General features: G+C 45.6%; 2 protein-coding genes across 7 annotated transcripts in view; one reads left to right on the top strand and one right to left on the bottom strand.

Annotated features, from left to right (window-relative positions):
• Positions 1-1,972: 1,972 nt before the first annotated feature.
• Positions 1,973-8,350, bottom strand: LOC116352715 (2-iminobutanoate/2-iminopropanoate deaminase-like). Of its 2 annotated transcripts, none has more exons than XM_031812040.1 (6): positions 8,161-8,350; positions 7,171-7,276; positions 5,252-5,306; positions 5,090-5,158; positions 2,464-2,519; positions 1,973-2,221 (listed from the first exon to the last, which is right to left on the bottom strand). In XM_031812040.1, the coding sequence occupies exons 1-6, from the start codon at positions 8,223-8,225 to the stop codon at positions 2,162-2,164; spliced, it is 411 nt and encodes a 136-aa protein (XP_031667900.1). In that variant the 5' UTR covers positions 8,226-8,350; the 3' UTR covers positions 1,973-2,161. The 2 variants fall into 2 exon arrangements, with proteins under 2 accessions (XP_031667900.1, XP_031667899.1); XM_031812039.1 differs by having other exon boundaries at positions 5,090-5,176; positions 8,161-8,343.
• A 255-nt stretch (positions 8,351-8,605) lies between these two features.
• Positions 8,606-27,310, top strand: part of LOC109885754 (ribonucleases P/MRP protein subunit POP1) — a 38,688-nt gene continuing 19,983 nt past the window's right edge. For 2 of the 5 annotated variants that reach the window (XM_031812025.1, XM_031812023.1), the window contains exons 1-7: positions 8,606-8,699; positions 9,037-9,303; positions 9,558-9,733; positions 11,149-11,409; positions 16,846-16,933; positions 25,932-26,143; positions 26,749-27,035. In XM_031812025.1, the coding sequence (XP_031667885.1) occupies positions 9,048-9,303; positions 9,558-9,733; positions 11,149-11,409; positions 16,846-16,933; positions 25,932-26,143; positions 26,749-27,035 (1,280 nt within the window). In that variant the 5' untranslated portion in view covers positions 8,606-8,699; positions 9,037-9,047. Of the gene's footprint in view, positions 8,700-9,036; positions 9,304-9,557; positions 9,734-9,981; positions 11,410-16,845; positions 16,934-25,931; positions 26,144-26,748; positions 27,036-27,310 lie in introns of all 5 variants that reach the window. The other 3 variants (XM_031812028.1, XM_031812024.1, XM_031812027.1) reach the window with 3 other exon arrangements.

Here is a 27,310-nt window from a genome sequence, read left to right as displayed (position 1 = left end):
CACATCACCTGATACCTGGATAGGTAGTTAATGTATCAGCTAACCCACATCACCTGATACCTGGATAGGTAGTTAATGTATCAGCTAACCCACATCACCTGATACCTGGATAGGTAGTTAATGTATCAGCTAACCCACATCACCTGATACCTGGATAGGTAGTTAATGTATCAGCTAACCCACATCACCTGATACCTTGATAGGTAGTTAATGTATCAGCTAACCCACATCACCTGATACCTGGATAGGTAGTTAATGTATCAGCTAACCCACATCACCTGATACCTTGATAGGTAGTTAATGTATCAGCTAACCCACATCACCTGATACCTGGATAGGTAGTTAACGTATCAGCTACCCCACATCACCTGATACCTGGATAGGTAGTTAACGTATCAGCTACCCCACAACATACAGTGGGGCAAAAAAGTATTTAGTCAGACACCAATTGTGCATGTTCTCCCACTTAAAAAGATGAGAGAGGCCTGTAATTTTCATCATAGGTACACTTCAACTATGACAGACAAAATGAGAGAGAAAAATCCAGAAAATCACATTGTAGGATTTTTTAATGAATTTATTTGCAAATTATGGTGGAAAATAAGTATTTGGTCACCTACAAACAAGCAAGATTTCTGGCTCTCACAGACCTGTAACTTCTTCTTTAAAAGAGGCTCCTCTGTCCTCCACTCGTTACCTGTATTAATGGCACCTGTTTGAACTTGTTATCAGTATAAAAGACACCTGTCCACAACCTCAAACAGTCACACTCCAAACTCCACTATGGCCAAGACCAAAGAGCTGTCAAATGACACCAGAAACAAAATTGTAGACCTGCACCAGGCTGGGAAGACTGAATCTACAATAGGTAAGCAGCTTGGTTTGAAGAAATCAACTGTGGGAGCAATTATTAGGAAATGGAAGACATACCAGACCACTGATAATCTCCCTCGATCTGGGGTGCCACGCAAGATCTCACCCCGTGGGGTCAAAATGATCACAAGAACGGTGAGCAAAAATCCCAGAACCACACGGGGGGACCTAGTGAATGACCTGCAGAGAGCTGGGACCAAAGTAACAAAGCCTACCATCAGCAAGGGCATTGAAGATGAAACGTGGCTGGGTCTTTCAGCATGACAATGATCCCAAACACACCGCCCGGGCAATGAAGGAGTGGCTTTGTAAGAAGCATTTCAAGGGCCTGGAGTGGCCTAGCCAGTCTCCAGATCTCAACCCCATAGAAAATCTTTGGAGGGAGTTGAAAGTCCGTGTTGCCCAGCAACAGCCCCAAAACATCACTGCTCTAGAGGAGATCTGCATGGAGGAATGGGCCAAAATACCAGCAACAGTGTGTGAAAACCTTGTGAAGACTTACAGAAAACGTTTGACCTTTGTCATTGCCAACAAAGGGTATATAACAAAGTATTGAGATAAATAAGTATTTGGTCAATAACAAAAGTTTTCCACCAAAATGTGCAAATAAATTCATTAAAAATCCTACAATGTGATTTTCAGGATTTTTTTCTCTCCATTTTGTCTGTCATAGTTGAAGTGTACCTATGATGAAAATTACAGGCCTCTCATCTTTTTAAGTGGGAGAACTTGCACAATTGGTGGCTGACAATACTTTTTTGCCCCACTGTATGATAGTCACCTGATACCTGAATAGGTAGTTAATGTATCAGCTAACCCACATCACCTGATACCTGGATAGGTAGTTAATGTATCAGCTAACCCACATCACCTGATACCTGGATAGGTAGTTAACGTATCAGCTACCCCACATCATCTGATGCCCGACTGCACAGTTGATGTGGTGAGCAACCGTTGTCAGTCAGGAAGTACCAGAACCATTACCTCATCACGTAGGTCACACCTCAGCAGCCAATAAGAATGATGCTGTAGAACCTGCAACAGTCTTCTACAAAATGTCACAGATTTATTCAGCGATAAACTCACTCAGCGCTTTAAATCATTTGGAAAATTAGCTGCATACTATTCATTTGTTTTGACTTTATTTTTTAAAACGAAGTGATGTTTTATTGGACCATCTTAACCAATGGAAATGATTCACTATACGCTGGTATTGTGATGTCACGTCATTTTATGGGACATGGGAGTTGTTGATTTTTCCTGTTCTGTCGCTGACGTTTAGGCTACATCAAGAGACCTCAGTCAGAGGGCCCAGAACAGCAACAGCTTCAATCTCTACAAGCCCACCCTGAGAGAGAGAGACACACAGAGAGAGACACACAGAGAGAGACACACACAGAGAGACAGAGAGAGACACAGAGAGAGACACACACACAGAGAGACAGAGACACACAGAGAGAGAAACACACAGAGAGAGAGAGACAAAAATAGCATTCAAGTACTTCTCAGCTTTGTTGTCAGTAACATCACATGGTTAGGTTCTGTATTGCCATGGAAACAGTGTAATGAGATGAAGCGTCAGATCCTCACCCTGGGCAGAGCAGCGACCTGGTAGGCAGCCCTAGCTGGGAAGCTACTGCTGAAAACTAAGAGAGGAGAGGAACACAAACATGGTTATATACTGTAGATCTGATACAAGACTTAATTAACATATCTTTGTTTAAATTTTAGCCCGTTTTCTCCCCAATTTCGTGGTATCCAATTGTTTTAGTCGCTACTATCTTGTTTCATCGCTACAACTCCCGTACGGGCTCGGGAGAGACGAAGGTTGAAGGTCATGTGTCCTCTGATACACAACCTAACCAAGCCGCACTGCTTCTTAACACAGCGCGCATCCAACCCGGAAGCCAGTCGCACCAATGTGTCGGAGGAAACACCGTGCACCTGGCAACCTTGGTTAGCGTGCACTGCGCCCGGCCCGCCACAGGAGTCGCTGGTGTGCGATGAGACAAGGATGTCCCTACTGGCCAACTCCTCCCTATGCCGGACGACGCTAGGCCAGTTGTGCGTCGCCCCACGGACCTCCCGGGCGCGGCCGGTTACGACAGAGCCTGGGCGTGAACCCAGAGTCTCTGGTGGCACAGCTGGCGCTGCAGTACAGCGCCCTTAACCAACATGCAGTCCAAGTTGTTAGGGAATCATCTTACGGAGACAGATACGGCTTGTCAATCAGGTCAGCGAGTTTTAGATGCTGACTGAATCTGTATGAAGGTAGGTACCTCTACCTTTAACTCCAGTCACTGTCATGGAAGTGCCACAAACATGATCATCCCCACCTCCCTTACATACCATACTCAGTCTCTTGGGAAACAGTGACACCTTGTGGACACAATGTGAAGTGCGCCTCCCTTACATACCATACTCAGTCTCTTGGGAAACAGTGACACCTTGTGGACACAATGTGAAGTGCGCCTCCCTTACATACCATACTCAGTCTCTTGGGAAACAGTGACACCTTGTGGACACAATGTGAAGTGCGCCTCCCTTACATACCATACTCAGTCTCTTGGGAAACAGTGACACCTTGTGGACACTATGTGAAGTGCGCCTCCCTTACATACCATACTCAGTCTCTTGGGAAACAGTGACACCTTGTGGACACTATGTGAAGTGCGCCTCCCTTACATACCATACTCAGTCTCTTGAGAAACAGTGACACCTTGTGGACACTATGTGAAGTGCGCCTCCCTTACATACCATACTCAGTCTCTTGGGAAACAGTGACACCTTGTGGACACAATGTGAAGTGCGCCTCCCTTACATACCATACTCAGTCTCTTGAGAAACAGTGACACCTTGTGGACACTATGTGAAGTGCGCCTCCCTTACATACCATACTCAGTCTCTTGGGAAACAGTGACACCTTGTGGACACAATGTGAAGTGCCAGATAACCTTCAGAATACTTCTAATACATATCAGCATAACAAAACAAGGAGGATCCCAACAACATGAATATTCAACAGGAAGGATCCCAACAACATGAATATTCAACAGGAAGGATCCCAACAACATGAATATTCAGAGGATTCAACCAGAAGGATCCCAACAATATGAATATTCAGAGGATTCAACCAGAAGGATCCCAACAACATGAATATTCAGAGGATTCAACCAGAAGGATCCCAACAATATGAATATTCAGAGGATTCAACCAGAAGGATCCCAACAACATGAATATTCAACAGGAAGGATCCCAACAATATGAATATTCAGAGGATTCAACCAGAAGGATCCCAACAATATGAATATTCAGAGGATTCAACCAGAAGGATCCCAACAACATGAATATTCAGAGGATTCAACCAGAAGGATCCCAACAACATGAATATTCAACAGGAAGGATCCCAACAATATGAATATTCAACAAGAAGGATCCCAACAACATGAATATTCAACCAGAAGGATCCCAACAATATGAATATTCAGAGGATTCAACCAGAAGGATCCCAACAATATGAATATTCAGAGGATTCAACCAGAAGGATCCCAACAACATGAATATTCAGAGGATTCAACCAGAAGGATCCCAACAACATGAATATTTAGAGGATTCAACCAGAAGGATCCCAACAACATGAATATTTAGAGGATTCAACCAGAAGGATCCCAACAACATGAATATTCAGAGGATTCAACAAGGATCCCAACAACATGAATATTCAGAGGATTCAACAAGGATCCCAACAACATGAATATTCAGAGGATTCAACAAGGATCTCAACAACATGAATATTCAACAGGAAGGATCCCAACAACATGAATATTCAGAGAATCCAACAAGAAGGATCCCAACAACATGAATATTCAACAGGAAGGATCCCAACAACATGAATATTCAACAAGAAGGATCCCAACCACATGAATATTCAGAGAATCCAACAAGAAGGATCCCAACAACATGAATATTCAACAGGAAGGATCCCAACAACATGAATATTCAGAGAATCCAACAAGAAGGATCCCAACAACATGAATATTCAACAGGAAGGATCCCAACAACATGAATATTCAGAGGATTCAACCAGAAGGATCCCAACAACATGAATATTCAACAGGAAGGATCCCAACCACATGAATATTCAGAGAATCCAACAAGAAGGATCCCAACAACATGAATATTCAACAGGAAGGATCCCAACAACAGAGAAACTTACATGTTTTATAGACATCATTCACACTGACGAAGTCATTCATGTCAGCCAAAAGAACCGTGGTTTTCACGACTGTGGGAAAAGAAAAAACTAATCAGGAAATTCATGGTTTTTGCAGTTTATAAAACACCTAATATAAGGTTTTATAAAAACATCATAACTTACCACTGTCATATCCACACCCTGCTTCCTTCAGGATCTCCCCCATGTTTACCAGAGCCTGTATGGGATAGAAATGGAGGGAAAGGTAATGCATTCAACTGAAATGTGTCTTCCGCATTTAACTGACATAATCGACATCCACGGCGCCCGGGGAACAATGGGTTAACTGCCTTGTTCAGGGGGAACAGTGGGTTAACTGCCTTGTTCAGGGGAACAGTGGGGTTAACTGCCTTGTTCAGGGGAACAGTGGGGTTAACTGCCTTGTTCAGGGGAACAGTGGGGTTAACTGCCTTGTTCAGGGGAACAGTGGGGTTAACTGCCTTGTTCAGGGGAACAGTGGGGTTAACTGCCTTGTTCAGGGGAACAGTGGGGTTAACTGCCTTGTTCAGGGGAACAGTGGGGTTAACTGCCTTGTTCAGGGGAACAGTGGGTTAACTGCCTTGTTCAGGGGAACAGTGGGTTAACTGCCTTGTTCAGGGGAACAGTGGGTTAAATGCCTTGTTCAGGGGAACAGTGGGTTAACTGCCTTGTTCAGGGGAACAGTGGGTTAACTGCCTTGTTCAGGGGAACAGTGGGTTAACTGCCTTGTTCAGGGGAACAGTGGGTTAACTGCCTTGTTCAGGGGAACAGTGGGTTAACTGCCTTGTTCAGGGGAACAGTGGGTTAACTGCCTTGTTCAGGGGAACAGTGGGTTAACTGCCTTGTTCAGGGGAACAGTGGGTTAACTGCCTTGTTCAGGGGAACAGTGGGTTAACTGCCTTGTTCAGGGGAACAGTGGGTTAACTGCCTTGTTCAGGGAACAGTGGGTTAACTGCCTTGTTCAGGGGAACAGTGGGTTAACTGCCTTGTTCAGGGGAACAGTGGGTTAACTGCCTTGTTCAGGGGAACAGTGGGTTAACTGCCTTGTTCAGGGGAACAGTGGGTTAACTGCCTTGTTCAGGGGAACAGTGGGTTAACTGCCTTGTTCAGGGGAACAGTGGGGTTAACTGCCTTGTTCAGGGGAACAGTGGGGTTAACTGCCTTGTTCAGGGGAACAGTGGGGTTAACTGCCTTGTTCAGGGGAACAGTGGGGTTAACTGCCTTGTTCAGGGGAACAGTGGGGTTAACTGCCTTGTTCAGGGGAACAGTGGGGTTAACTGCCTTGTTCAGGGGAACAGTGGGGTTAACTGCCTTGTTCAGGGGAACAGTGGGTTAACTGCCTTGTTCAGGGGAACAGTGGGTTAAATGCCTTGTTCAGGGGAACAGTGGGTTAACTGCCTTGTTCAGGGGAACAGTGGGTTAACTGCCTTGTTCAGGGGAACAGTGGGTTAACTGCCTTGTTCAGGGGAACAGTGGGTTAACTGCCTTGTTCAGGGGAACAGTGGGTTAACTGCCTTGTTCAGGGGAACAGTGGGTTAACTGCCTTGTTCAGGGGAACAGTGGGTTAACTGCCTTGTTCAGGGGAACAGTGGGTTAACTGCCTTGTTCAGGGGAACAGTGGGTTAACTGCCTTGTTCAGGGGAACAGTGGGTTAACTGCCTTGTTCAGGGGAACAGTGGGTTAACTGCCTTGTTCAGGGGAACAGTGGGTTAACTGCCTTGTTCAGGGGAACAGTGGGTTAACTGCCTTGTTCAGGGGAACAGTGGGTTAACTGCCTTGTTCAGGGGAACAGTGGGTTAACTGCCTTGTTCAGGGGCAGAACGACAGATTTTGTACCTTGTCAGCTCAGGGATTCGATCAAATCAGGATTCGATCCAGCAACCTTTCGGTTACTGGCCCAACGCTCTAACCACTAGTCTACCTGCAGCGCAAGTGGAAACACTTCAGTAGATGAGTGAGTTTCACAGATGTCCCCCCTCCCTCTATCTACTTCCTCCCTGTTCTATGTCCTGTGGTTGTAACTGAGAGGGGGGGGGGGGGGGGGGTTCTAAGCTTCACCTCACCTGTTTGGTCTGAGCCTGGACCCCTCCCTCCACCAGCTGACCAGAGGCAGGGTCCATCCCCAGCTGGCCTGACACGTACATGGTCCTGTCCACCACCACCGCCTGGCTGGGAGACAGAACAACGAATATGAACACAGGACTGGACAGCTGATAAGATATGTACCAACATGGGGCAGGTGAACAAGATATTATAGACACTACAACGACTACCTAAATGAAGCTAAACATAAGTATTTTCCATCCAGAACACAATCAACATTGTTGTTTGACTTTCCAGAAATATAAATTGATACTTTACTGCCACCTACTGGTTAAACTGAGCAACCATACTGGTGACTATTTATTTCTGAATGTCATGTAATACAATAGTGTGTAATACAATAGGCTTTTAAAGGGAACGTGGAGTGCGCAACGACAGTGCCAGTCCACAGAATGCTCCATTCCAACACATAACCTCTGTGCCAACTCTGCCAGTCACAGGCCTTCAGTCAAAAAGCACTTTACCCTGAAATAAAACTCAAAAGCTCTCTCTCCAGTTTACAGCGGCGCCAAAGCTCCACCTCCCACGATCATTGGGTGAAAAGGGTGACACCCCCTACCGTAGTAACAGACCGCGAATGTCCCTTCACAGACAGAACAGAAATGCCAATACCGCATGTGTGATTCATTGTACCCTGCGTAGACACACGAACAATGTTTAAAATAGTTGCTTACTGAATGAATGCAAACAAGAATATACTATTCTTATATAAATACTCCGGACTCCGACATTGCTCGTCCTAATATTTCTATATTCCATTATTTAACATCGTGCTCCTGCACTGTTCGATACTATAGCGCCGTTGAAGATAGGAACACAAGCATTTCGCTACAACCACAATAGCATCTTGCTAAATATGTATATGCGATCAATTTGATTTGATTTGATAAAAAAAAATAGTTCAACACCTTCAGATCAACAATGTGATAAAGGTTGCACAGACCCCTTACCTGTACGGCCCGATAGCTGCTGGCGCTTTAGTGGTGTTGATTATCTTCCTGATGATCGAAGACATGATTAGAATTCGACACAAAAAAACTCTTCACTTAAAAAACAAAGAAGTTCCTGCTCTGAAGCCCGTGGAACTCTGAAATGACAGATCAGCTGGTTGAGCGCGTCTACTACCGTAAAGTCTCAACTAAACGGGCCTACAGGTTTCATTAGACCCACAACTTACATTATTGTAATCGTTGTGGGTATTGGCAGGGTACTGATATTTGCCCAAAAACCGAAATGACGCTAAAATTCAAAAAGTGTCATTTATTTTCTGACAATTTTGCCATATTTTATTGACGTGACTAAATATATCTACTACATAAATAAAGTTGTAATAAAATTTAAAAAATATCTACTATATACTACGTTTCCCATGAACACAATTTAACCGGAACAAGATATACGTCATATTTATGCGGAAGAGCTGTAGACATAAATGTGAGCTTACGGCGTGGTTTTGAAATATAACTGTTCCTCCATTCAGGATTTGAAAGTGAATATATTTTCAGTTACCTTTACAAATGCATTGTGGTGTGATGGAAGTGGATAACTTCATAACTCGTTAGCGTAGCCTGTTTGTGTCATGCAAAGTAGTCGCAAGATGTCCCAATATGTATCAAGCTTGCTTAGTAGCTAATTTAGCTAGCTAGTCTGCCGAGGTGGAGATTGAATGGCATGTCTTTCAAAGGTTTGCTGACAATAACATCCGATCAGTGACTGTGCAATTCACTCTTAAATAGTAGCTAGTAGCCTGCTCGTGTCCCAGGATAGGATCATTTTTGACAGCACCACTAGCCTTATTATCAATGAGTCATGTTTATTTTCTGCAGAGCTATCAAAAATGTCTACAGCCAAGCACAGGATGCGCGATAAGAAGATGAGGAACCAGCCGATCAACGTCACCTATTCCTCCCAGGGCAGCTCACACTGGAGGAACGGAGGGGGCACTCCTACAGGTCGAGGCCATGATCTGTCTCCACATCCATGGGGCCATGGGTCCTCCCACTCTGGCCATGCCCAGGGAGGGGGCTGGGTCCGGGGCCACCAGAGAGAAGGACACGGGGGATACCCGCAGGCTCTGCCCACACACATCACTGGTAAGAACACCTTCCTCTGCATACAGTTGTCAAATGTATTTTAAATGGATGCTCATGTCTTGATGGGTTTTAAACTGATACAGGTTCTAACTGAGCACTTCTGCATGTCGAAGTTGAACCAGCTGTAAATAAACAGCTTTTATTACATTCAATTCAAATGGCGTTTAGAATGAGTAAATAATGTCTGATGTTCCAACCCATTGACTCCCAGACAGCCTTTTTGTGATGTGTGGTGCTGTGCCTTCTCTCCTCAGCCTCAGCGTTTGCCAAGGCCCGGGCTGCAGAGGTGAACGCCATGTTGATGGCCGTCACCAAGACAACAGGCAGCTCCCATGTGTTTGGAGGTCTTCCTAAACACATGAGGAGGAGGGCTATGAGTCATAACACCAAGAGACTGCCCTGCAGACTGAGAGACATGGCTAACAACATGGTGGGTTTGTCTAAGTAACGCAGTTAGTCACACACACACACGCTCCCAGTCACACATTGTCACACACACTCAGTCACAGTGAAACGCGGCCTTTCTCTCTCTTGACTTTAAAGCATGGTCCCAGATCTGTCTCTGTTATTGTCATGTCCATACATGGAGGAAGGACTGGTCACACCTAGAGCCGGACTGGTCACACCTAGAGCTCGACTAGTCACACCTAGAGCCAGACTAATATAAACATCCTGTAGGTTTCCTCTCTGGTCCAGTTGGAGAAGAGTCAGAAGGCTGGTCACACCTAGAGCCGGACTGGTCACACCTAGAGCCGGACTGGTCACACCTAGAGCCGGACTGGTCACACCTAGAGCCGGACTGGTCACACCTAGAGCCGGACTGGTCACACCTAGAGCCGGACTGGTCACACCTAGAGCCGGACTGGTCACACCTAGAGCCGGACTGGTCACACCTAGAGCCGGACTGGTCACACCTAGAGCCGGACTGGTCACACCTAGAGCCGGACTGGTCACACCTAGAGCCGGACTGGTCACACCTAGAGCCGGACTGGTCACACCTAGAGCCGGACTGGTCACACCTAGAGCCGGACTGGTCACACCTAGAGCCGGACTGGTCACACCTAGAGCCGGACTGGTCACACCTAGAGCCGGACTGGTCACACCTAGAGCCGGACTGGTCACACCTAGAGCCGGACTGGTCACACTAGAGCCCCCCGGGACTGGTCACACCTAGAGCCGGACTGGTCACACCTTAGAGCCGGACTGGTCACACCTAGAGCCGGACTGGTCACACCTAGAGCCGGGACTGGTCACACCTAGAGCCGGACTGGTCACACCTAGAGCCGGACTGGTCACACCTAGGACTAGCCACACCTAGAGCCGGACTGGCCACAACCTAGAGCCGGACTAGCCCACCTAGAGCCGGACTAGTCACACCTAGAGCCGGACTAGCCACACCTAGGGACTAGCCACACCTAGAGCCGGACTAGCCACACCTAGAGCCGGACTAGCCACACCTAGAGCCGGACTAGCCACACCTAGAGCCGGACTAGCCACACCTAGAAGCCGGACTAGCCACACCTAGAGCCGGACTAGCCACACCTAGAGGCCGGACTAGCCACACCTAGAGCCGGACTAGCCACACCTAGGCCACACCTAGGACTGGCCACACCTAGGACTAGCCACACCTAGGACTAGCCACACCTAGGACTAGCCACACCTAGGACTAGCCACACCTAGAGCCGGACTAGCCACACCTAGAGCCGGACTGGCCACACCTAGAGCCAGACTAATATAAACATCCTGTATGTTTCCTCTCTGGTCCAGTTGGAGAAGAGTCAGAAGGCTGGTCACACCTAGAGCCAGACTAATATAAACATCCTGTATGTTTCCTCTCTGGTCCAGTTGGAGAAGAGTCAGAAGGCTGGTCAGAAGATGAAGAAGGAACAGTCCAAGTCCAAGAGCCGTAAAGCCCGGCGTCGCCACGGCAACATGCTTCTGGAGTTCAACCGTCGCCAGCGGAAGAACCTGTGGCTGGAGACGCACATCTGGCACGCCAAGCGCTTCCACGTGGTCAAGAGATGGGGCTACTGTCTGGGAGACAGGCCAACCTACAAGTGTTACAGAGCCTGCTACAGAGCCATGAGCTCCCACTGTCTACTACAGGTTAGTGTCTATACCCACAGAGTCGTTTTTCCTAGGCTGGATATCTGGGAAGCACTTTGGGACAACTGATAGGAAGTACATTTTGATTTGATTGACTGATTTTATAGGGTCCTGTTCGAATTACTGTTCAGTAAGGTTAGGAGTTATCCAGACCTGGGATAACTCTAGTTTTAAATTACTGCTCAATAAGGTTAGGAGTTCACCAGACCTGGGATAACTCTAGTTTTAAATTACTGCTCAATAAGGTTAGGAGTTCTCCAGACCTGGGAAAACTCTAGTTTTAAATATTCTTTGTGGAAAGTTTAAAACATTTCTGGGGGACTATTTTCAATACAGATCCCCAACAGTGGGGGACATGGACTCATCTTAACATTGAGCTAGATCTAGACAACAGTGGGGGACATGGACTCCTCTTAACATTGAGCTAGATCTAGACAACAGTGAGGGACATGGACTCATCTTAACATTGAGCTAGATCTAGACAACAGTGAGGGACATGGACTCATCTTAACATTGAGCTAGATCTAGACAACAGTGAGGGACATGGACTCATCTTAACATTGAGCTAGATCTAGACAACAGTGAGGGACATGGACTCATCTTAACATTGAGCTAGATCTAGACAACAGTGAGGGACATGGACTCATCTTAACATTGAGCTAGATCTAGACAACAGTGGGGGACATGGACTCATCTTAACATTGAGCTAGATCTAGACAACAGTGGGGGACATGGACTCATCTTAACGTTGAGCTAGATCTAGACAACAGTGGGGGACATGGACTCATCTTAACATTCAGCTAGATCTAGACAACAGTGAGGGACATGGACTCATCTTAACAGTCAAAGTACAACAGTTTCAGAATGGCTAAAACACAGGCATAATATAATACAGTAACACTTGACGTTCTTCTGATAGGTTTACTGTGGGATCTCTACAATAGTAGTCTCTGTAATAGGTTTACTGGGGGATCTCTACAATAGTAGTCTCTGTAATAGGTTTACTGGGGGATCTCTACAATAGTAGTCTGTAATAGGTTTACTGTGGGATCTCTACAATAGTAGTCTCTGTAATAGGTTTACTGTGGGATCTCTACAATAGTAGTCTCTGTAATAGGTTTACTGGGGGATCTCTACAATAGTAGTCTCTGTAATAGGTTTACTGGGGGATCTCTACAATAGTAGTCTGTAATAGGTTTACTGTGGGATCTCTACAATAGTAGTCTCTGTAATAGGTTTACTGGGGGATCTCTACAATAGTAGTCTCTGTAATAGGTTTACTGGGGGATCTCTACAATAGTAGTCTCTGTTACAGCTCTAATAGGTTTACTGTGGGATCTCTACAATAGTAGTCTCTGTAATAGGTTTACTGTGGGATCTCTACAGTAGTAGTCTCTGTAATAGGTTTACTGTGGGATCTCTACAATAGTAGTCTCTGTAATAGGTTTACTGGGGGATCTCTACAATAGTAGTCTCTGTAATAGGTTTACTGGGGGATCTCTACAGTAGTAGTCTCTGTAATAGGTTTACTGGGGGATCTCTACAATAGTAGTCTCTGTAATAGGTTTACTGTGGGATCTCTACAATAGTAGTCTCTGTAATAGGTTTACTGTGGGATCTCTACAATAGTAGTCTGTAATAGGTTTACTGGGGGATCTCTACAATAGTAGTCTCTGTAATAGGTTTACTGGGGGATCTCTACAATAGTAGTCTCTGTAATAGGTTTACTGGGGGATCTCTACAATAGTAGTCTCTGTTACAGCTCTAATAGGTTTACTGTGGGATCTCTACAATAGTAGTCTCTGTAATAGGTTTACTGTGGGATCTCTACAGTAGTAGTCTCTGTAATAGGTTTACTGTGGGATCTCTACAATAGTAGTCTCTGTAATAGGTTTACTGGGGGATCTCTACAATAGTAGTCTCTGTAATAGGTTTACTGGGGGATCTCTACAGTAGTAGTCTCTGTAATAGGTTTACTGGGGGATCTCTACAATAGTAGTCTCTGTAATAGGTTTACTGTGGGATCTCTACAATAGTAGTCTCTGTAATAGGTTTACTGTGGGATCTCTACAATAGTAGTCTGTAATAGGTTTACTGGGGGATCTCTACAATAGTAGTCTCTGTAATAGGTTTACTGTGGGATCTCTACAATAGTAGTCTCTGTAATAGGTTTACTGGGGGATCTCTACAGTAGTAGTCTCTGTTACAGTTCTAATAGGTTTACTGTGGGATCTCTACAATAGTAGTCTCTGTAATAGGTTTACTGGGGGATCTCTACAGTAGTGGTCTCTGTACCAGTTCTAATAGGTTTACTGTGGGATCTCTACTGTGGGATCTCTACAGTAGTAGTCTCTGTAATAGGTTTACTGGGGGATCTCTACAATAGTAGTCTCTGTACCAGTTCTAATAGGTTTACTGTGGGATCTCTACAGTAGTAGTCTCTGTTATAGGTTTACTGGGGGATCTCTACAATAGTAGTTTCTGTAATAGGTTTACTGTGGGATCTCTACAATAGTAGTCTCTGTAATAGGTTTAATGTGGGATCTCTACAATAGTAGTCTCTGTAATAGGTTTACTGTGGGATCTCTACAATAGTAGTCTCTGTTACAGCTCTAATAGGTTTACTGTGGGATCTCTACAATAGTAGTCTCTGTTACAGCTCTAATAGGTTTACTGTGGGATCTCTACAATAGTAGTCTCTGTTACAGCTCTAATAGGTTTACTGTGGGATCTCTACAATAGTAGTCTCTGTAACAGCTCTAATAGGTTTACTGTGGGATCTCTACAATAGTAGTCTCTGTAATAGGTTTACTGTGGGATCTCTACAATAGTAGTCTCTGTAATAGGTTTACTGGGGGATCTCTACAATAGTAGTCTCTGTAATAGGTTTACTGGGGGATCTCTACAATAGTAGTCTCTGTAATAGGTTTACTGGGGGATCTCTACAATAGTAGTCTCTGTAATAGGTTTACTGGGGGATCTCTACAATAGTAGTCTCTGTAATAGGTTTACTGGGGGATCTCTACAATAGTAGTCTCTGTAATAGGTTTACTGGGGGATCTCTACGATAGTAGTCTCTGTAATAGGTTTACTGGGGGATCTCTACGATAGTAGTCTCTGTAATAGGTTTACTGGGGGATCTCTACAATAGTAGTCTCTGTAATAGGTTTACTGGGGGATCTCTACGATAGTAGTCTCTGTAATAGGTTTACTGGGGGATCTCTACGATAGTAGTCTCTGTAATAGGTTTACTGGGGGATCTCTACGATAGTAGTCTCTGTAATAGGTTTACTGGGGGATCTCTACAATAGTAGTCTCTGTAATAGGTTTACTGGGGGATCTCTACGATAGTAGTCTCTGTAATAGGTTTACTGGGGGATCTCTACAATAGTAGTCTCTGTAATAGGTTTACTGGGGGATCTCTACGATAGTAGTCTCTGTAATAGGTTTACTGGGGGATCTCTACGATAGTAGTCTCTGTAATAGGTTTACTGGGGGATCTCTACGATAGTAGTCTCTGTAATAGGTTTACTGGGGGATCTCTACGATAGTAGTCTCTGTAATAGGTTTACTGGGGGATCTCTACAATAGTAGTCTCTGTAATAGGTTTACTGGGGGATCTCTACGATAGTAGTCTCTGTAATAGGTTTACTGGGGGATCTCTACGATAGTAGTCTCTGTAATAGGTTTACTGGGGGATCTCTACAATAGTAGTCTCCGTAACAGCTCTAATAGGTTTACTGGGGGATCTCTACGATAGTAGTCTCTGTAATAGGTTTACTGGGGGATCTCTACAATAGTAGTCTCCGTAACAGCTCTAATAGGTTTACTGGGGGATCTCTACGATAGTAGTCTCTGTAATAGGTTTACTGGGGGATCTCTACGATAGTAGTCTCTGTAATAGGTTTACTGGGGGATCTCTACAATAGTAGTCTCTGTAATAGGTTTACTGGGGGATCTCTACAATAGTAGTCTCTCTAATAGGTTTACTGTGGGATCTCTACAATAGTAGTCTCTGTAATAGGTTTACTGGGGGATCTCTACGATAGTAGTCTCTGTAATAGGTTTACTGGGGGATCTCTACAATAGTAGTCTCTGTAATAGGTTTACTGGGGGATCTCTACGACAGTAGTCTCTGTAATAGGTTTACTGGGGGATCTCTACAATAGTAGTCTCTGTAATAGGTTTACTGGGGGATCTCTACAATAGTAGTCTCTGTAATAGGTTTACTGGGGGATCTCTACAATAGTAGTCTCTGTAATAGGTTTACTGGGGGATCTCTACGATAGTAGTCTCTGTAATAGGTTTACTGGGGGATCTCTACAATAGTAGTCTCTGTAATAGGTTTACTGGGGGATCTCTACAATAGTAGTCTCTGTAATAGGTTTACTGGGGGATCTCTACAATAGTAGTCTCTGTAATAGGTTTACTGGGGGATCTCTACAATAGTAGTCTCTGTAATAGGTTTACTGGGGGATCTCTACGATAGTAGTCTCTGTAATAGGTTTACTGGGGGATCTCTACAATAGTAGTCTCTGTAATAGGTTTACTGGGGGATCTCTACAGTAGTAGTCTCTGTAATAGGTTTACTGGGGGATCTCTACAGTAGTAGTCTCTGTAATAGGTTTACTGGGGGATCTCTACGATAGTAGTCTCTGTAATAGGTTTACTGGGGGATCTCTACGATAGTAGTCTCTGTAATAGGTTTACTGGGGGATCTCTACAATAGTAGTCTCTGTAATAGGTTTACTGGGGGATCTCTACGATAGTAGTCTCTGTAATAGGTTTACTGGGGGATCTCTACGATAGTAGTCTCTGTAATAGGTTTACTGGGGGATCTCTACGATAGTAGTCTCTGTAATAGGTTTACTGGGGGATCTCTACGATAGTAGTCTCTGTAATAGGTTTACTGGGGGATCTCTACGATAGTAGTCTCTGTAATAGGTTTACTGGGGGATCTCTACAATAGTAGTCTCTGTAATAGGTTTACTGGGGGATCTCTACAGTAGTAGTCTCTGTAATAGGTTTACTGGGGGATCTCTACGATAGTAGTCTCTGTAATAGGTTTACTGTGGGATCTCTACGATAGTAGTCTCTGTTACAGCTCTAATAGAGAGGAGAGGAGGAGAAGAGGAGGGGGGAGGAGAGGAGAGGGGGAGAAGAGGAGAGGATAGGGGGGAGGAGTGTCTCTACGATAGTAGTCTCTGTAAAGTATATAATAAATAACAGTTCTCTACTCAGGTCTGGTGTTCACACGGTACGAACATGAGCGACAACCACTTTAAATGTTTGCTGTGTGATCAGATGTGAATACAGCATTTTGGTAAATTTGTCTTTTTGCGGTTTCCAAACTGTAAAATGATATTTTGAAGTGTTAGAGGATTCACTTTGGGTTACATACTGCCCCCCCCCCACCCCCCCCCCCCCCCCACCCAGGACATGTCGTACTACTGCTGTGTGGAGTTACAGGGGCCAGGGGAACAGCTGTTAGCTGCTCTGTCTAAGCTGACCAGCAAGGAAACTGGTAAGTACTTGCTTTCGAGTTTTCGCTCCTCAACAAACAAACAACCACAATTGTCAATCATGCTGCGTTTTAGATGGTACGAGGTAGACGGCATGCTGCGTTTTAGATGGTACGAGGTAGACGGCATGCTGCGTTTTAGATGGTACGAGGTAGACGGCATGCTGCGTTTTAGATGGTACGAGGTAGACGGCATGCTGCGTTTTAGATGGTACGAGGTAGACGGCATGCTGCGTTTTAGATGGTACGAGGTAGACGGCATGCTGCGTTTTAGATGGTACGAGGTAGACGGCATGCTGCGTTTTAGATGGTACGAGGTAGACGGCATGCTGCGTTTTAGATGGTACGAGGTAGACGGCATGCTGCGTTTTAGATGGTACGAGGTAGACGGCATGCTGCGTTTTAGATGGTACGAGGTAGACGGCATGCTGCGTTTTAGATGGTACGAGGTAGACGGCATGCTGCGTTTTAGATGGTACGAGGTAGACGGCATGCTGCGCTTTAGATGGTACGAGGTAGACGGCAAACAAAGATGTCTGTTGTTTGCAACGGTAAACGCCGTTGAGGCACGGCGGTGAATGCCATCAGCCGCCACGGTAGACGGGACTTGGCCACCAGAGTTAAAAAAAATATTTCACCTTTTACCATCTGTGTTGTTCTCTACCGTATGTTGATTTGGACCGTTTAGTGAAATCACCATAGCAACGGCGTGCCGGCTTGTTTTAGCCGCCATCCTCTTCCTTGCTTTCTTGTCCCGCTCTGCGGACTGGTAACACAGCATCGCTCTGCCGACTGGTAACACAGCATCGCTCTGCCGACTGGTAACACAGCATCGCTCTGCCGACTGGTAACACAGCATCGCTCTGCCGACTGGTAACACAGCATCGCTCTGCCGACTGGTAACACAGCATCGCTTCTCCTGATCTTTAGTCCCTCGTCTAAACGCAGCATCGCTCTGCCGACTGGTATGACTGATCTCTATGTCCCTCGTCGGGGGGGGGGGGCAGCAAAGGGCAACAGTCTGGTTTGTAACTGATAAGGACAGCTGTGGATTAGGGAGGAGTGAGGAATTGGGCCCCAGGTCCCAGGTGAGGAGGAAAAGTCTGGTTTCAGTCACTGATAAGGAAGGACAGCTGTGGAGTAGGGAGGAGTGAGGAATTGGGCCCCAGGTCAGATGAAGTGGGGAGGAACAGTCTGGTTTCAGTCACTGATAAGGTAGGACAGCCAGGGAGAAGTGAAGAATTGGGCCCCAGGTCAGATGAAGTGGGGAGGAACAGTCTGGTTTCAGTCACTGATAAGGTAGGACAGCCAGGGAGGAGTGAGGAATTGGGCCCCAGGTCCCAGGTGAGGAGGAAAAGTCTGGTTTCAGTCACTGATAAGGAAGGACAGCTGTGGAGTAGGGAGGAGTGAGGAATTGGGTCCCAGGTCAGATGAAGTGAGGAGGAACAGTCACTCCTGTCACACACACATTTCTATGCCCACTAACACCAGTGAGAGGAACCAATTAAGTTCCTGCCTAGCAACAGAGATGTATTGGCTGTGTAGATGTGGGAGGAGTCGACTCCCTCTAGTAGGAGGGTATAAATATATGTGGTTGTGTAAATATGTCTTTGTCATTGCAGCTGTTTTGACCCAGTGGCTTTAATAAACTTGGTTTGAGATTTTACGGGTCGTCTGTTTTAGTTTTTCACTCTGTCAGAATCTAACAGTTGGCGTGGTTGTCAGGATTCACAACGATTTCCCATCGAACTAGAGAGTCCGAACCGGTGAAACTGGAGCTCGGAAAACAAAGGGAGGCTCCTGTTCCTGTTCCTGCTCCTGTTCCTGTTCCTGCTCCTGTTCCTGTTCCTACTCCTGTTCCTGTTCCTACTCCTGTTCCTACTCCTGTTCCCACTCCTACTCCTGTTCCTGTTCCCACTCCTACTCCTGTTCCTGTTCCCACTCCTACTCCTGTTCCTGTTCCTGTTCCTACTCCTGTTCCTGTTCCTGTTCCCACTCCTACTCCTGTTCCTGTTCCCACTCCTACTCCTGTTCCTGTTCCTGTTCCTGTTCCCACTCCTACTCCTGTTCCTGTTCCCACTCCTACTCCTGTTCCTGTTCCTGTTCCTGTTCCTACTCCTGTTCCTGTTCCTACTCCTGTTCCTGTTCCTACTCCTGTTCCTGTTCCTACTCCTGTTCCTACTCCTGTTCCTGTTCCTACTCCTGTTCCTGTTCCTGCTCCTGTTCCTACTCCTGTTCCTGTTCCTGCTCCTGTTCCTGCTCCTGTTCCTACTCCTGTTCCTACTCCTGTTCCTGTTCCCACTCCTACTCCTGTTCCTGTTCCTGTTCCTACTCCTGTTCCTGTTCCTGTTCCTGTTCCTACTCCTGTTCCTGTTCCTACTCCTGTTCCTGTTCCTGCTCCTGTTCCTGCTCCTGTTCCTACTCCTGTTCCTACTCCTGTTCCTGTTCCCACTCCTACTCCTGTTCCTGTTCCTGTTCCTACTCCTGTTCCTGTTCCTACTCCTGTTCCTGTTCCTACTCCTGTTCCTGTTCCTACTCCTGTTCCTGTTCCTACTCCTGTTCCTACTCCTGTTCCTGTTCCTGCTCCTGTTCCTGTTCCTGCTCCTGTTCCTACTCCTGTTCCTGTTCCTGCTCCTGTTCCTACTCCTGTTCCTGTTCCTACTCCTGTTCCTACTCCTGTTCCTGTTCCTACTCCTGTTCCTACTCCTGTTCCTGTTCCTACTCCTGTTCCTACTCCTGTTCCTGTTCCTACTCCTGTTCCTGTTCCTACTCCTGTTCCTACTCCTGTTCCTGTTCCTACTCCTGTTCCTGTTCCTACTCCTGTTCCTGTTCCTACTCCTGTTCCTACTCCTGTTCTTACTCCTGTTCCTACTCCTGTTCCTACACCTGTTCCTACTCCTGTTCCTACACCTGTTCCTACTCCTACTCCTGTTCCTACTCCTTTTGAGGCTCCTGTTCCTGTTCCTACACCTGTTCCTACTCCTGTTCTTACTCCTACCCCTGTTCCTACTCCTGTTCCTACTCCTACTCCTACACCTGTTCCTACTCCTGTTCCTACTCCTTTTGAGGCTTCTGTTCCTGCTCCTGTTCCTGTTCCTACACCTGTTCCTACTCCTGTTCTTACTCCTACCCCTGTTCCTACTCCTGTTCCTTGTTCCTGTTCCTACTCCTGTTCCTGCTCCTGCTCCTGTATTCTCCTGTAGTAAACTGGCAGACATTAGGTGTCCCGTAGTAAACTGGCAGACGCTTCAGTATCTGGTTCTAATTCAAGGTATCAGGTGCCGTGAGCAATTTTAATCGGCACAAATACCATAACTACTCTGAGGGGAAGTGGGTATCTCTACTTTTGGGAATGGATCATAGATGGCGTGTATTAGAGGAAACGTAAACACCCCGGACACCGTCCAGAGAGTCGTAGAAATAACCACCGGTAAAATGGCATCCGTGGTTTCTGACACTCCGGGTAAAAGAGGGAACTATAAGACAGGGGAACTATAAGACAGGGGAACTATAAGACAGGGGAACTATAAGACAGGGGAACTATAAGACAGGGGAACTATAAGACAGGGGAACTATAAGACAGGGGAACTATAAGACAGGGGAACTATAAGACAGGGGAACTATAAGACAGGGGAACTATAAGACGGGGGGGAACTATAAGACGGGGGGGAACTATAAGAAGGGGGGGAACTATAAGAAGGGGGGGAACTATAAGAAGGGGGGGAACTATAAGAAGGGGGGGAACTATAAGAAGGGGGGGAACTATAAGAAGGGGGGGAACTATAAGAAGGGGGGGAACTATAAGAAGGGGGGGAACTATAAGAAGGGGGGGAACTATAAGAAGGGGGGGAACTATAAGAAGGGGGGGAACTATAAGAAGGGGGGGAACTATAAGAAGGGGGGGAACTATAAGAAGGGGGGGAACTATAAGAAGGGGGGGAACTATAAGAAGGGGGGAACTATAAGAAGGGGGAACTATAGCAAAGCCATGGATGTGCTAAAAGAAGTGCCCAACAAATCTACCAATTTGTCTGGAATATGGAGATAATGTAGCAAACAGGATCTAATGGGTCAGCATTTACCTGCTGATGGAACATTCCAATGTAATAGATAATTCAGATGGTGTTGGAACAATGTAATAGATAATTCAGATGGTGTTGGAACAATGTAATAGATAATTCAGATGGTGTTGGAACAATGTAATAGATCATTCAGATGGTGTTGGAACAATGTAATAGATAATTCAGATGGTGTTGTGAGTCGGTCAGTTGGTACAGTTTTACTCACACCAGTTATGAGTGGTGTTAACACGTGTCTGATTTAATTACATACTCACACCGGTTATGAGGGGAGTTAACACCGTGTCTGATTTAATTACATACCCACACCGGTTATGAGTGGTGTTAACACCGTGTCTGATTTAATTACATACCCACACCGGTTATGAGGGGAGTTAGTGGAGTTAACACCGTGTCTGATTTAATTACACCAATTATGAGTGGAGTTAGTGGAGTTAACACCGTGTCTGATTTAATTACATACTCACACCGTCTTTAGTAGGTTCTTCACGGGTTAGAAAGGATTCACCTTAAAGGGCACACAAATGATATTTCCTGTATCTGTCAGAGTTTTGGGTCCACACATGTAAGCTCTCCGGATAAGAAATGTAGTAAGGAAACCCAATGTAAATGTAGTGAGGTATGTGTACCAATGTAGTGAGGTATGTGTACCAATGTAGTGAGGTATGTGTACCAATGTAGTGAGGTATGTGTACCAATGTAGTGAGGTATGTGTACCAATGTAGTGAGGTATGTGTACCAATGTAGTGAGGTATGTGTACCAATGTAGTGAGGTATGTAGTGAGGTATGTGTACCAATGTAGTGAGGTATGTGTACCAATGTAGTGAGGTATGTAGTGAGGTATGTGGTGAGGTATGTAGTGAGGTATGTAGTGAGGTATGTAGTGAGGTATGTGTACCAATGTAGTGAGGTATGTAGTGAGGTATGTGTACCAATGTGGTGAGGTATGTAGTGAGGTATGTAGTGAGGTATGTGTACCAATGTAGTGAGGTATGTAGTGAGGTATGTAGTGAGGTATGTAGTGAGGTATGTGTACCAATGTAGTGAGGTATGTGTACCAATGTAGTGAGGTATGTGTACCAATGTAGTGAGGTATGTGTACCAATGTAGTGAGGTATGTGTACCAATGTAGTGAGGTATGTGTACCAATGTAGTGAGGTATGTGTACCAATGTAGTGAGGTATGTGTACCAATGTAGTGAGGTATGTGTACCAATGTAGTGAGGTATGTGTACCAATGTAGTGAGGTATGTGTACCAATGTAGTGAGGTATGTGGTGAGGTATGTAGTGAGGTATGTGTACCAATGTAGTGAGGTATGTAGTGAGGTATGTGTACCAATGTAGTGAGGTATGTAGTGAGGTATGTGTACCAATGTGGTGAGGTATGTAGTGAGGTATGTGTACCAATGTAGTGAGGTATGTAGTGAGGTATGTAGTGAGGTATGTGTACCAATGTAGTGAGGTATGTAGTGAGGTATGTAGTGAGGTATGTGTACCAATGTAAACCTGGTACACAGAATGTTTTTTTGAAATGTCTCTGACCTCTGTTCTGACTTCCTGGTGAGGCCCGATCACCCTCACTAGAAAGGCTAGAGAACATTCAGTGTAATGTTTTGGTTGATTTGTCTTCCATACAAATCTCAGCCGGATTGGGTCAGCTGTATGGTATGGGATTTCTCCCTAACGGTTCGTTCTCTAACTCCCTGACCCTGTAACTGTGAGGTCACCAAGATAAGGGAGTAGCAGCTACATTTCAACAGTGTTGTTGTTATGCTCTTTGGACATTTTGTCTCAGGTGTTTTATTAAGGAAGTTATGAATGTAGTAATTTGTCTGGATTTCCTGAATCAGAAAAGCCCTAAACTGTTATAGCCTGGCCTCTCTTGAGGTTATGGCAATAGTGCCCTATCTTTACATGTCCCCTGAGAGGGAGGGTATCAGCCAACCCACTATATGGTAGCTCGGGCTAATTGGGACTTTGATACTAGGGACTTTGTTTGACACGAGGATGATGATGATGAAGACTGGGTAAAAGTGATAACCAACCGGGAACACATGATCAGACTGGGTAAAAGTGATAACCAACAGGGAACACATGATCAGTCTCTCTCTTCACTGTTCCAGTCCAATTTTCAGGTGGCGTGGAACATGTGAGTGATCACTGTTCCAGTCCAACATGTTTTCCAGGTGGCGTGGAACATGTGAGTGATCACTGTTCCAGTCCAGTTTTCCAGGTGGCGTGGAACATGTGAGTGATCACTGTCCCAGTCCAATTTTCAGGTGGCGTGGAACATGTGAGTGATCACTGTTCCAGATGAGGGGTTGTTGGAAACGGACTAATTTGTCTTTTAGTGTGTTTATAACTATATAAGTGGCCAAGCAGTAGGGATTAACATGTTATGGGTTCGATGGAATGATCTAGGTGCAAGTGCATTTGAGGCCGGAGGCTAAGTACATCGTGTCTAAGACAGTGTTTCCATGAGGGTGTTAGTTGACAGATTCTGGCAGGATATCCATGCATTCTATGGAGTCCCACAAACCAAGGCGTGGGCGTTACAGGGAATTGGGGAAAACGGAATTGAAAATGACTGGGGGGGGAGGGGGGGGATTTGTGAGGCTCATGAATTAGGGAAGTGAGTAATAGTCGCTGGGGAACGACACCACATCTCTGTGTAAAGTGAAATCATTGAATAGCTCGTAGTAGAGGAAGGACTGCTCACTGTACACAATATAGAGACTGATATGAAGACTAGTTGAACGCCACACATACCCAGATCATGGTGAGAGTAGCAGAGAGGGTGTTGGCATTTCAGACACTACTGGCAACTTTTAGTGAAGGGGTTCATCGAAGAAAGTACACCAGAAGGACTAGCTACAGATTCCTTTATAAAGGAAGCCACCTCACCAGAAGGACTAGCTACAGATTCCTGTAGACAGGAAGCCACCTCACCAGAAGGACTAGCTACAGATTCCTGTAGACAGGAAGCCACCTCATCAGAAGGATTAGCTACAGATTCCTGTAGACAGGAAGCCACCCCACCAGAAAGACTAGCTACAGATTCCTGTATACAGGAAGCCACCTCACCAGAAGGACTAGCTACAGATTCCTGTATACAGGAAGCCACCTCACCAGAAGGACTAGCTACAGATTCCTGTAGACAGGAAGCCACCTCATCAGAAGGATTAGCTACAGATTCCTGTAGACAGGAAGCCACCTCACCAGAAAGACTAGCTACAGATTCCTGTATACAGGAAGCCACCTCACCAGAAGGACTAGCTACAGATTCCTGTAGACAGGAAGCCACCTCACCAGTAACTATAGTAACCGCATGTAACTGAACTATAGTAACAGCATGGAACTGGACTATAGTAACAGCATGGAACTGGACTTCAGTAACTATAGTAACAGTTTGGAACTGGACTATAGTAACTATAGTAACCGCATAGAACTGGACTATAGTAACTATAGTAACAGCATGGAACTGGACTATAGTAACTATAGTAACAGCATGGAACTGGACTATAGTAACTATAGTAACAGTATGGAACTGGGCTATAGTAACTATAGTAACTGCATGGAACTGAACTATAGTAACAGTATGGAACTGGACTATAGTAACTATAGTAACAGTATGGAACTGGGCTATAGTAACTATAGTAACAGCATGGAACTGGACTATAGTAACTATAGTAACAGTATGGAACTGGACTATAGTAACTATAGTAACAGCATGGAACTGGACTATAGTAACTATAGTAACAGCATGGAACTGGACTATAGTAACTATAGTAACAGCATGGAACTGGACTATAGTAACTATAGTAACAGCATGGAACTGGACTATAGTAACTATAGTAACAGCATGGAACTGGACTATAGTAACTATAGTAACAGCATGGAACTGGACTATAGTAACTATAGTAACAGCATGGAACTGGACTATAGTAACTATAGTAACAGCATGGAACTGGACTATAGTAACTATAGTAACAGTATGGAACTGGACTATAGTAACTAGTAACAGCATGGAACTGGACTATAGTAACTATAGTAACAGCATGGAACTGGACTATAGTAACTATAGTAACAGCATGGAACTGGACTATAGTAACTATAGTAACAGCATGGAACTGGACTATAGTAACTATAGTAACAGCATGGAACTGGACTATAGTAACTATAGTAACAGCATGGAACTGGACTATAGTAACTATAGTAACAGTATGGAACTGGACTATAGTAACAGCATGGAACTGGAATATAGTAACTATAGTAACATCATGGAACTGGACTATAGTAACAGTATGGAACTGGACTATAGTAACTATAGTAACAGCATGGAACTGGACTAGTAACACAGCATCGCTCTGCCGACTGGTATGACTGATCTTTATGTCCCTCGTCTAAACGCAGCATCGCTCTGCCGACTGGTATGACTGATCTTTATGTCCCTCGTCTAAACGCAGCATCGCTCTGCCGACTGGTATGACTGATCTTTATGTCCCTCGTCTAAACGCAGCATCGCTCTGCCGACTGGTATGACTGATCTTCATGTCCCTCGTCTAAACGCAGCATCGCTCTGCCGACTGGTAACGCAGCATCGCTCTGCCGACTGGTATGACTGATCTTTATGTCCCTCGTCTAAACGCAGCATCAGTCTCGATTTGTTTACAAGTAATTTCAGTATGACTGATCTTTATGTCCCTCGTCTAAACGCAGCATCGCTCTGCCGACTGGTATGGCTGATCTTTATGTCCCTCGTCTAAACGCAGCATCAGTCTCGATTTGTTTACAAGTAATTTCAGTATAAAGTTTGAAAATGTGAACCAACTGTACGAAAAGCTTTGAGTTGGGTGGTCTAACAAATATGTGACTCGCTGCTTTACGGTATTATTGACGATGAGATATGTTGTACCTGCAGGGCCTACGTTTGCAGCAGCCATGTGTGTGTCAGGCAGGAGACAGGGCAGTGTGGTGGTGTACAGAGCAGGACAGTACCCTCTCCAGCCCCTGGGGCCTGTCACATTCCTCTGGAGACCCACAACACAGGGCCGGGGGGGCCAGGAGGACCAGGGCTCCCAGGGATCAACACACAGACAGCTGTGGATCTGGGCTCACCCCACCATGAAAACGGTCAGAGGGACTAATATGCAGAATCAATCAGTAGTAGAAGTGTTGAACAACCATTTAACTATTGATTGATGGTGTCTTTATTGTTGTCTATAATCTGGTGAACTCAGATGTCCCCTTTGGGATCGGGAAAGTACTATCCAATCAGATGTCCCCTTTGGGATCGGGAAAGTACTATCCAATCAGATGTCCCCTTTGGGATCGGGAAAGTACTATCCAATCAGATGTCCCCTTTGGGATTGGGAAAGTACTATCCAATCAGATGTCCCCTTTGGGATCGGGAAAGTACTATCCAATCAGATGTCCCCTTTGGGATCGGGAAAGTACTATCCAATCAGATGTCCCCTTTGGGATCGGGAAAGTACTATCCAATCAGATGTCCCCTTTGGGATCGGGAAAGTACTATCCAATCAGATGTCCCCTTTGGGATCGGGAAAGTACTATCCAATCAGATGTCCCCTTTGGGATCGGGAAAGTACTATCCAATCAGATGTCCCCTTTGGGATCGGTCAAGTACTATCCAATCAGATGTCCCCTTTGGGATCGGTCAAGTACTATTCATTCTGACTGTGCCCCGTGTTGTGACTGTGCCCTGTGCTCTGTGTCAGGACCTCCTCCCAGAGCTGCAGGCTGTCTGTCAGTGTTCTGAGGCTGTCCTTCCACCTGCTCCAGTGGACCTCCCTGTTCCACAGCCAGCCCCTACCCCCACCTTGGCCCCCGGTCCTGGGGCTGGTCCTGAGGCAGCGCAGACCTCTGGTTCTGGTTCTAAGAGGAAGTGGTCCTCCAGGGAGCCTGAGGCTGCTGGGCCACCAGCCAAGAAGCTCCTGGGATACAGTACCATTTCTGCTACCACACCCGTAACCTGGAGGTCCAGTACCACTGGTATAGTCATCAGGTGGGTTCTGACTGGTACCACTGGTATAGTCATCAGGTGGGTTCTGACTGGTACCACTGGTATAGTCATCAGGTGGGTTCTGACTGGTACCACTGGTATAGTCATCAGGTGGGTTCTGACTGGTACCACTGGTATAGTCATCAGGTGGGTTCTGACTGGTACCACTGGTATAGTCATCAGGTAGGTTCTGACTGGTACCACTGGTATAGTCATCAGGTGGTTTCTGACTGGTATAGTCATCGGGTGGGTTCTGACTGGTATAGTCATCGGGTGGG

Source organism: Oncorhynchus kisutch, unplaced genomic scaffold (assembly GCF_002021735.2).
Source record: "Oncorhynchus kisutch isolate 150728-3 unplaced genomic scaffold, Okis_V2 Okis02a-Okis13b_hom, whole genome shotgun sequence".
NCBI classification, from domain to species: Eukaryota; Metazoa; Chordata; class Actinopteri; order Salmoniformes; family Salmonidae; genus Oncorhynchus; species Oncorhynchus kisutch.
Note: the sequence above shows the minus strand (reverse complement) of the source record. Positions and strands in the feature narration are given on the sequence as shown.

Excerpts from the sequence above, each read along its gene's own strand:
- LOC116352715 (XM_031812039.1), bottom strand. The coding sequence starts at position 8,225 with ATGTCTTCGATCATCAGGAAGATAATCAACACCACTAAAGCGCCAGCA. Across the intron at positions 2,520-5,089 it reads GAATGATGTCTATAAAACAT|TTTTCAGCAGTAGCTTCCCA; the intron begins GTAAGTTTCTCT and ends CTCCTCTCTTAG. Across the intron at positions 2,222-2,463 it reads AGGTCGCTGCTCTGCCCAGG|GGTGGGCTTGTAGAGATTGA; the intron begins GTGAGGATCTGA and ends TCTCTCTCTCAG.